Source organism: Macadamia integrifolia, chromosome 6, assembly GCF_013358625.1.
Source record: "Macadamia integrifolia cultivar HAES 741 chromosome 6, SCU_Mint_v3, whole genome shotgun sequence".
In the NCBI taxonomy this organism is placed as follows: Eukaryota; Viridiplantae; Streptophyta; class Magnoliopsida; order Proteales; family Proteaceae; genus Macadamia; species Macadamia integrifolia.
This window is the reverse complement of record NC_056562.1, coordinates 14,037,824-14,048,607: the sequence shown is the minus strand read 5'-3', so window position 1 is coordinate 14,048,607 and position 10,784 is coordinate 14,037,824. Positions and strand designations below refer to the sequence as shown.

At 38.1% G+C, this 10,784-nt stretch overlaps 1 protein-coding gene across 1 annotated transcript; it reads left to right on the top strand.

Annotated features, from left to right (window-relative positions):
* Positions 1 to 2,915: 2,915 nt before the first annotated feature.
* On the top strand, positions 2,916 to 8,385 carry LOC122082006 (SPX domain-containing protein 1-like). The gene is made up of 3 exons (XM_042649480.1): positions 2,916 to 3,414; positions 4,209 to 4,335; positions 7,693 to 8,385. The coding sequence occupies exons 1-3, from the start codon at positions 3,118 to 3,120 to the stop codon at positions 8,154 to 8,156; spliced, it is 888 nt and encodes a 295-aa protein (XP_042505414.1). The 5' UTR covers positions 2,916 to 3,117; the 3' UTR covers positions 8,157 to 8,385.
* The last annotated feature ends 2,399 nt before the right edge of the window (positions 8,386 to 10,784 follow it).

Sequence of the window (10,784 nt, the reverse complement as noted above, 5' to 3'; positions counted from 1 at the left end):
GGGCCTGGGTTGAGGCCTAGGCCCAGCCCGACCCAGCCCAATCCCACCCTAGATTAACACTAATTTATATACAATTTAGGATTGTAATCCAATCACTTTACTCAGAATAATGAAATATAGGTCATTGATTCTTATGGTCAAGTGTCTTGAACATCTATTATTGTATTGCACTTTATAATTTTAATTGTGTATTGATCATTTGATTTTTTGATCCTTTTTTTTTTTTTTTTTATGCATTGAACACAAAGAAAAATCAAGGTTGACTAACCTTGACAAAAATCAAGGCCAATTAGGACCAACCCGACCCAACCTAGCTCGATCAAGACCAATTAGGGCCAAGTTGGGTTGGGCCTAGGTCGAGATTTTAAGACCTGGTGTTGGGCTGGGGTTTTAAAAACCCCGGCTGTGTTTCACCCCTACATTTGGAAATCACTCCCATTGGTGACGATAAATGGAAATTGGTTTGTTATCTTCAAAGGCCAAAATCAAATCGAGCAAACATATTAATGATGAGAAGTGCATTTTTTCTATACTATTAATACTTGTACTCACTCTGCTATTCTGCCCTAGCTCTTAAATTAAAAGAATATATATATATATATATATATATCAAAGAGGACCTATGGTTGTACTTTCCAAAAATTCTCATAATTTAAGACTAGGATGGTCCAATGGAGTTCTTCTCAAAGCTAGAGTGAAGCCATCATTGCACTTGGATGGGTTCTAGTGAATAGTAAAACACATTTCATATTCTATAATATAAGGGATGATGACTTGGATTTGTGAGTGGAGGAAAATTTTATCTGAAAAAAATATGTGAAGGGGTTTGGAGCAATATTTTTTTTTTTTTTCGAATCTTGTTACTAGTAGAATATAAATAAAAAAAGAAAAATTAATCAAGACTTAAATAATTTAGTACCCTTCAATTCTAAAGATGAAAAATTTCTTATTCAAGTATTTGAGTGGAATTTTGTTGTTTTCTTGAAAGTAAACATGAAAAACAAATGAAAAATTTCCTACATAGATTGGTGCTACACTACTGGTCTTAGTTCCTTTGAATCAAATCAAAACCATTTTTCTTTTGGACGAGGGGAAAAAAAACCGTCTTCAAAACTAAGAAACCTTCTATTGCAAAGAACACCTAAATTTATAAGTTATACATCAATATTGAGCAATTAAAGTTTATCCTTATCATTAAATTCACCATATAATTCAAGATTGGATAAGGAACCCTTTTAATGCCAGCCTAAATTATATTTAAAAAAAAAAAATTTCTTATGAAAATATTTTAATTCCAGTGATGATTGGAAATTAAATACGTTACTGTGTAGTCTATTATTTTTCTCCATCCAATGCATAATACAGGATACCGCAGAATATACCATTTCCTTGATATGAGGCTATGAGCAGTGAGGCCTATTCCTTGAAAGTTGCCGTCCTACCATCCGGTTCAATATGGCGTTGATGAAATCTTAACCAGTTGCAGCAGCATTCCCAATAAAAGCAGAGAGAGAGAGAGAGAGAGAGAGAGAGAGAGAGAGAGAGAGAGAGAGAGGAAACGGGTTGGCTAGGATCGGATAAAAATACCCTTGCTCTCAATTGATAAAGACTATTTTACACTTCATTCGTATGGATTCGATACAATATTAGCCAAGAATTAGGATTGTCAAGGTTAATTTCGATCTGATCCTGATCAATTCGATAAGATTCCTCAAACATGATGGAGAAATTGGATAAGATCCGATCCTGTCAAGGACTTTGGGTGAATTGAGAGATTTTTTTTTTTAATTTGATTAAATTGGATAAATTTACCATCAATTAAAACCGTTTTAATCCAAAAATGGATTGATATTCATAACTTGGAGTGTAAATTTGACTCCATTGATTCAAGCTTGCTATGGCCCACCCTAAGCCCGAACGGACTTGAATTGAGAACCCTAGTCTTGAGGCGGGTCAGGACAGAAAATTTATGACCTTGAGTCAAGTTAGGCCGGGCTAGGGTTGAGGTTTGGGTTAAGTCTGGCCCGGCCTAACCTAACCAAACCTAGACTTTTCTATTTCCTTTTTTTGCACAAAACTAATTTTTTTACTTCTGGCCGGCCCAATTTAGCCCTTGCGTCCCCTTCTCCCTCCCCATAGTTAGGATCAATCAGGATTAATCTAGCCCAGAAGATGGATCAGGGTTGAATTTTTCAGACATTAAGACAAGTCAGATCGAGCCTGGGCCCAACTAAGGAAATCTCAGGGTTGAGCTGGGCCTTCGAAATCCAGTCCATTCCAACCCTACTGCAGCCGTAATAATACCGATACAGATTCCGATACCAGTTTTTTCAAACCACATCACGTGTCGTCACCAACCAACCCCAGCGATGAAGGGAAAAATAGATAGACCGGAAAACATTAATATGTGTCTATCCGATACGAAACAACCGCATACCATCCAAGGTCCATCCGTCCCCGGGAGCCCCGGCGTGGTGTAGCTATGCCTAGGAGACAATTAAAGATGAGGGTAATCCCATTCTTCTCGGCTCTTCTCATTATTTGTACCTCACTTGTTTAAAAATTGATTATCTCAAGATAAAGTAACCCAAAAATACAAATATCTGCATCTGACCGTTGAATGTATGCCACGTGGCTATCGAACGTTTAACTAAATCTGAAACTTATCACAGAATCAGAATCAGCTCTTAACACCAGCAGCCTCTCTCCACTTTGAGCTAAGCGATGCGAGTGTCACGCGACTGATGACTCCAACACGAAGCCACCTACGGAGATTGTGACTCGCCACGTTACGCGACTCTCTGAAGTGGACCCTACGGAGAATGAAAATAAATCTCTCTCTCTCTCTCTCTGACTGTAAAAGAGAATAAAACCCGAAATATCCTCTTTACGACGAAGAGGATATTCGCAGCTATATCTCTTTCGAATATTCTGATCGAACCGTTATATCAAAGCTCTTCACCCCAACCCCCTCACGCCACCACCCTCTCTCTCCCTTCTATTATCAGCTATCATAACAGGGATAGCCTCAGAAATTCAGAATCCCCTTCCCCGTTCTTGATATTCGGTCAGATTTCCGCCGGGATATTCCTTGTATTCCGATCATAACAGAGTCAGATGAAGTTCGGTAAGAGTCTGAGTAATCAGATCGAGGAGACTCTTCCTGAATGGAGAGATAAGTTCCTTTCATATAAGGATTTGAAGAAGAAGCTTAAGCTTATCGATCCGAAACGCGAGGAAAGGTGCAGTAAGCGACCTAGGATGGCTTCCGGGGATGGTGCGGAGGCTGGAGAGATGGAGTTGATTTCAATGACGAGAGAGGAAAAGGAATTTATCCGATTGTTAGAAGAAGAACTCGAGAAATTCAATTTCTTCTTCGTCGAGAAGGAAGAAGAATACATCATCAGATCAAAGGTATCCATCTATCCCTCTTTAATATGGAGGTAAAATTAAATTGGGGACTTCCATTAATGTGCTGCAAATCGGTTAGAATATTTGGGGTTTTCGTTTCATCCATCTTGTAATGCAATTTATTTTTAAAAGGATTGCATGGACACAAGGTTTGATTACCAAGAAAATTACTTCGTTCTGATTAAAACCTTTTTCTAAGAAGATTCGCGATCCAGATATGTAATGCCTATCTTCGGTTCTGAAATGACGCCTAGGGTGTCGCTGTAGCTTTGTCAGAGCCGGGGATTTCAATCGACGGCACCAAGTCTAGCTCTCGGCCTTTCCCTTATCGCAATCGTTAGGGCATGAAGTGGTTTTCCCTGCTGGCACGCACCATATACAGAGAAAGATAAAGTCAATGAATCTAATGCGAAAAAGATTGTTTTCTGCAGAGAAAACTATCAAGTTCTAACCTTTTCTGTATAATTAGATCAATAGGCGCACTGAGGGCCTCTTGAAATCATGGATGTGAGGAATTCAAAACCAGCGGTGTTTAGTGCTCTGGTTTTTTGTTATGGACTGTTTGATATCGAACCTAGTTTTCTTCTTCCTGTAGTGTTCACTGCTAAGTGAGCTAACGTGCGCTGGTGTTACACTCTTCACGTAGAATAATATTCTTCCGGGCTTTAGCTTGTTAGGGAATATTTGCACACGTTTATCTTATTATTTGGTGTAGTACTAGTATGGACACAAAAGTATGCTTAGATGCGAATGGAGAAATAATGTCTTTTGTTTGCTGTGTGGTTGTGGGGTTGCAGGAATTACAGGATAGAGTGGCAAAAGCAAAAGATTCCAGTGAAGTGATGATTAAAGTGTGGAAGGAAATTGTGGATTTCCATGGGGAGATGGTTCTGTTGGAGAATTACAGCGCTCTTAACTATACAGGTTTGTATAAAGGCCTTCTATCTGTTTATTTATTTTTGTGGTCCAGAATGAAACTCTACTTTGAGATCTTTTAAAGCTGGAATTATTGTATTTTGGGTATCCTGACTGATTCTCATCCTGTTCTTTGTCACGGGATGGATCCCCATGTGAAGCCGTTCTCACTAATTAGAGTGAGACAAAGAGTGAATTTGTGGAGAATAAAGAGGAAACATAGCTTAGTGGGTAAGTCACCCAAAAAGGACAGGCATATGACCTCTTTTGTTATATTTCAGCTTACAGTGATTTTTCCCTGTGGAAAAAGTAAGGCTTTCTTTTGCCACAGTGGAGGTAAGGCTTTCTTCGGAAAACAGCCTCTACGAAGCGGAGGTAAGACTACGTACACTATGACCCAAGACTACGTACACTAAGACTTCGTACACTATGACCCAAGACTACGTACACCATGACCCAAAGCCAAAAGTAAGGCTTTCTTTATTTTAATTATTTTGATAATAAAAGTCAAATATTTTGACAATTTTAAATATAAGGAGTCCAACACATGGTAGGTTAGATGACGAAGGTGGAGCTCGAAATTTGACATGTGGTCGATTCAAACTATTGACGACAATGTGGCGGCGGATAAAGTGGACCCTTCCCTGTAACCAATGTTTCGGGTATCTGGTACAACCCTTATTGGGTTAGGGTCAGGTATGGTATTTGAGAAACTTTAGGCACTTACTCTGCCTTGACCTCAGACACTCTTGTGCCCCTGCCCTTACATCTCATGTATGTTTCTGGTTGCTGTTAGTAGTCATTATACAATTGTTTGAGAAGGTTGTGATTGGGTACATACCTTGTCGGTTTAGGGTTGGAAATGGTATTTGAGAAACCTCAGTACTCACTCTGGCCTGTGCACTGCTTTACACCTCATGCATGCTTCTAGGGGCTGTTAGTAATAATTATACAATTTTTTGGGAAGGTTGTGTATGGTATGTCCTTTGTCACATTAGGCTCGGGTATGGTATTTGAGAAACCTCAGGCACCGACTCTACCCTACCCCAACTCCCACGAATGTTTCTTGGGTCATATAATTTATTATTACTAACGTAGATAGGATCAATTCCTTATGATTGGCAAGCTGGGATGTAATGTTTGACCAATACTTTTTTGCAGTAATTGTTGGGGAAAAGATTCTCTTGAACCTCTAGGGGAGGGTACACTAGCAATCTCTCTCTCTCTGCTTTAAATGAAATGACCTCGTTGTCCTCCTGTGTACAAAACCATTCCGCCGGACGTTGTTGGTGTGCTCTTCTATCCCGCTTGTTGAGAGAACCCTCTCCCTATGTTTTTAATAATGCGTTAATACTAAAATATTAAAGCAATACTAAAATATATATCTTAATAAAATATTGGTTTAATATTTTCCCCTTCATATGGAAAATAGTGCAAAGTTTATTTTTGTAAGTAGTGCCCATAATGTCTTGTTGGTGTCATTTTCCAATTCAGCATTTTAATTCACACGGCTGACATGGTAGAGCAGTTCCTTACGGCAGCACACTTCATGTTCAAATTCTCTATCAATCCAATAGTCTTGATTGGTTACATCACTCTTGCTTGTGGCTCAAATGGGCTTCTATCCTTGTCGAGAGTTAGATCCTCATGTCAGTCTTGGTTGACTTGATAATTTAAGATAAGGTTCAACATTCTCTCTCATATTGGGACATATTGTCTTAAGGTAACTCCCATGTCTCTTTAGAATCAAATTACATATTTTTAGTGAAGGTCCAATTTCCCGTGATAAGAGACCCCTTAATGATTTAGGACAAAACTTTCACCAGTTTAGGGGTTTTTAATAAATAGTATTTATCATGACCTATTTGAATGGACTTCACTGTCAGAATAATTCTATTCTCATGTTTTCTTTCATTATCGAATCATGTGCCTTTATGTGGATGCTTTTTAGCCGTTTTACAAAAATTTAAAGAGAAAACAAGGTGAATGTTTGAGTTCCTACCTATCATGGCCATGGAAATGAGATTGGTGAAATGACACAACTGACTTCCATGATGCCCACTAATGTGAACTTGAGTCAACAAAAACTTCAGAATTTTCAAGGCAGTTTGGATTATTGTGAATCCAAATAGAACTTCTGAAAAAGATTGTATTTCTTTCTTCAAAAGTTTTTGTTTCTTTATTTTAAATTTATGGGAAATTATTTGTCAGAACTTGGAGCATCTTCTTAAGGAGTGGAAGGTGGAAAGATGAAATGAGTGATTGTTCTTTTCTTTTGTTTTTTTCTTTCCTGCAGAGAGTGTGGAACTATGCTTCAAGTTGTAATTGCATAACTTTGGTACATATCTGTAAGATGCTTATTCAACTGTTGATTGCTCGATAACGATTTGTGTCTTACATCCCTTCCCCATTCCATTGTTCGAAAATAATAGAGTAGAAAAGTTTCAAGGATGTTGTCTTATTAGGCTTAGCAATACACTTGATTTGTGCCACATGGAGGATGTTTGTGACCAATCTGACTGTTGGGCAGATAGAGGGCTGTTTATATTTTCTCGTCTGAAATTTCAGGGTTCACTACTAACATATGGTTACCGTGCATCTGCACTATTTATTTCTGTATTCTTAGCAAGAGGAGGGATGACTTTCGGAAAATTTTTATTGGGACCGAAATCTGACATATGACTAGGGCTTTACAATGTGCACATGTGTTGGCCCATAAAACAAAATCTTTTGGGGAAGGGAGGGGGAGGAAAAGCTGTGCATTGGTTAGATACGGAGCATGTCTCACCAAGCTTGACCAGACCACAACTACCCCCAACCTTCTTCGAAGTTGATCACTCTTTAGTTGATATGCAGGATGGACAAAAGTTATATTGGTTTCATCAATGCTTTTGTTGTCAAAGCATTCAAATGGAGAAAAGGAAAAAAAGCACCTGCAAGGTTTCATTTATAAATTTTAACTACTAGAAAATCATGAGAAACATTGGTTCTGTTGCATATGTTAATGAGGGCCCTAAATTCAACTTTTGTGTACTTAGGGAAATCATTAACGTGATCCAAGCGCATAGTATAGTGTTGGATATATTTGGGTGAGCTTGTGTATTTGGAAAAAGGGGGTGTTTTTTTCTTTGTTAGTTCTCTGTTTCTTTTTCATTTTTCCTTCTTGACACTATTCTGTATAACTAATTTTCCCTATTTGTACTTGAATCTTAAATTCTCATCCGGAGGTATTAGACTTTGTTGAGCCTGGTTTTGCCACCAATCATTGGTCTTCAATTCCACTGGTCAAGAGAACTGTTTGTGGTTAGGAACCCTATTTGATTCAAGCATGCAAGCTTACTGATTCCTCCATTATAATCTGAACAGGTTTGGTGAAAATACTCAAGAAGTATGACAAACGAACTGGTGCTCTCATTCGACTGCCCTTCATCCAAAGGGTATTGCAGCAACCATTTTTCACTACCGACTTGCTCTACAAGCTTGTAAAAGAGTGTGAGGCTATGCTCGATAGCCTCTTCCCAAAGAAAGAAGTCAAAGAACCATTTGAACCTGAGGGAGATGGGAATGAAGGCGAGGGAGATGGGAATGAAGGGTGTGATACTAAGCCTACGACGGTGAAGGATGGGCTGCTCACAGTGCCAAAGGAGCTAGCGGAAATAGAGTACATGGAGAGTTTGTATATGAAGAGCACCGTCTCAGCGCTTCGTGTGCTAAAGGAAATCAGAAGTGGAAGTTCAACCGTAAGCGTATTTTCTTTGCCGCCGATTCAGGGTAATGGTGTGGAGGAGTCCTGGAATAAAGTCCCTGTTTTGGAACAAGAAGCGAAATAGATGTTTGGTTAGATCGTATTCAGTCGGGTCGCAGGAGTTGCTTGAGTGAGGCAGATCAGTTCCCCTCTGGATGGCTTTCAAAATTTCGTTTAATTTTATAGCATCTTACAGTCTTACTTGCATGTAATAGGTACTGACACATTTGTAATTTGTATAATGCACAAAATCAATAGATCGACTGAACTCGCAATCTTGATACTCGAAAGGTGGGAATTCCTATTTTATATCACTTGTGCATGTCTCTTTCTTTTAGTATTTGGGACAAGAAAGTCCTCAAAATTAATGGGTTGGGTGTTGGGCAGAGTACTCTGCTTGAGATTGGTATTTTTGTATGGGTGGGATAGCATGAGATGAGATGTGAGGACTATGCTCCCTAATTATTATTATGCTTTCACAACAAATTATTATCTTACAGGCTGTTCATTGATGATGTCATATTCTTTTTCAGATTCTCATTGTATTCAATGTTTCTGTTCCAAATAATATCACATTTTATATGTTACTGTCTGCGGTACAAGTTATCTTTGGAAATTATTTCTTGGAAAAACTTAAATTCGCTATAAAACTGTGTTTATCAATATTGTCATTCTCCTCTCATCATATATGACGTGGAAATATAGATTAAGAGAATCCAGCTATCTGATTAGGCAATGCAATGCCAATGGTTTCTCTCTCTCTCTCTCAGTGGAATTCTCAGTGTATGTATTATGGTTCAGTTTATATATATATATATATATATATGCAAGCTTGAAACTATTGGTGGGATCTAGCATATTCTAGCAGTCTAAGGTAGCCCCCACCCCAATTATTATAAAGAATAGAATTAATTCTCTCCGATAATGGGACGTGTAAAACTGCCCATGCACTGGCGTAAGGAAAAGAGAATGCTACCCATCAGTGCGGTCATTATGTCTGCGTGTAGATCAATGGGAAGCTGTATGGAGGCATCTTCAGTTGGAGGAGTAGTCTTTTTGTGCTAGCCTATGTTTAGGTGTAGACATATTCATATGGGTGGTTTTCTTTTTTTCTTTAATTTTTATATGGGAAAATTATGCCCCCTTCCTTGTAGTTTGCTGAAATTACACGTAAATCCAAAGGTTTGAACTAATATGATATCTTCAAATGCCTAAAATGCCTTTATATACACTTGAACTTACCTATATACCCTTCCATTAAAATAAACAAGAGTGGGCTTTCAACCTACGTCATTCTTTTATACCAAAAACAAAAAATAACCTACTTCATTCTTCTTTAACTAGCTGCTTCATTCTTCAGCTAACTTGGAACAACGAAATTGAGAAGATCAGAGAAGATAGCAGAGGGCACTGTAGAAGATAGCAGAGAGCACCGAAGCCTCGGCGTGGAGCAGCTCCATGCTTCGTGAAGTCCTTGCACTGCAACCTCCAAACCCTAATCTACTCCTTCAGCTTCGTCTTCTTCTATGATCTCAAAGCTCAAGCCAAACTCAAACCCTAATCTACTCCAAAACCAACTTCTGGGTTTCTCAAGCAACAACTATTGTCTGATAATGGAGCCGTTTTGATCGCTCTGTGTATGGATGAAGGTTAACTTAAATTCTGATTTTCACTTTCGTCTTCTTCCATGGTTTCAAACCAATTGGTTTCTTCGGTGTCTTACAATTTTAGGGTTTCATTAAGATCCCTTCAAGCCCCCTTTGGTTACAATTTAACCTTTCTTGGCCAGTATTCTAAAATTTCTTGAATTTTTGAGGTTTAACTCAATTTTTTTAAAACCTAAGCTATCTATGGATATTTTGTCTACCTTTTTCAATCTGTTATTGAGGTTTGATCTCAGATTAGCAGAGCTTATTTTGATTTTCATTAGTCTCAATTGCTGTCTGGATATTGGTAGTATACCTGTTACTCAGTTGCTGGATTTTACCCTAGCCGATTGGTTGATACTTGGGTAGCTCTACTGTTTTGGGGTTATCACTGTACTGTTATCGGTCCTAATAGCAGGGTATTTAGAGTTTATTTGGGGTTGGGTGTTGCCAAAATATTTGTGCGAATCCCAGATGTTTTTCTTTGTTATTATTCTTCTTCCTCCATCTTCTTCTCCATTAATCAAGTAAGTATTCCTTTGAATTTTCAGCAGATCCTATTCTGATATGGGATTCATATGCAAGGTTTATTTTTTATTTTTTTATTTTTTTATTTTTTTATTTTTTTATTTTTTTATTTTTTTATTTTTTTATTTAATATGAATTACATTAGATAAGATAGCAGAGGTTGCCATGATCTACAGAGCTCTCAAATAGATCTTCTCCATCGGTTTTGTGAGGGATTTAAGTGTTTTTGATATATGAGTATAAAGAGTATAATTGTCCTATCATATCAAGACCCTTTTCCACTAAAGGGTAATACAGTCTTTTGCTGTTTAAAACTAATAGTGTACTCACACCGTCAATGCTTGGGGAGGGTATGTAATTCGTTCAAACCCTTAGATCCACGTGTAATTTCGGCAAACTATAGGGGAAGGGGGCGTAATTTTCCCTTATTATATTGAAATTGAATACATGGATGCAACTTCCATACATTTAAAATGGGGAAAAAGGATCTTCGAGCCTAAGGCGTATCCTATGCCTAGTTGTCTACACACATTCTTATT

What these genes read in the sequence shown, in the direction of transcription:
- LOC122082006 (XM_042649480.1), top strand. Translation starts at nt 3,118, where the DNA reads ATGAAGTTCGGTAAGAGTCTGAGTAATCAGATCGAGGAGACTCTTCCT. An exon ending in AATACATCATCAGATCAAAG is followed by an intron (nt 3,415 to 4,208) that starts GTATCCATCTAT and finishes GTGGGGTTGCAG; the next exon opens with GAATTACAGGATAGAGTGGC. An exon ending in CAGCGCTCTTAACTATACAG is followed by an intron (nt 4,336 to 7,692) that starts GTTTGTATAAAG and finishes TAATCTGAACAG; the next exon opens with GTTTGGTGAAAATACTCAAG.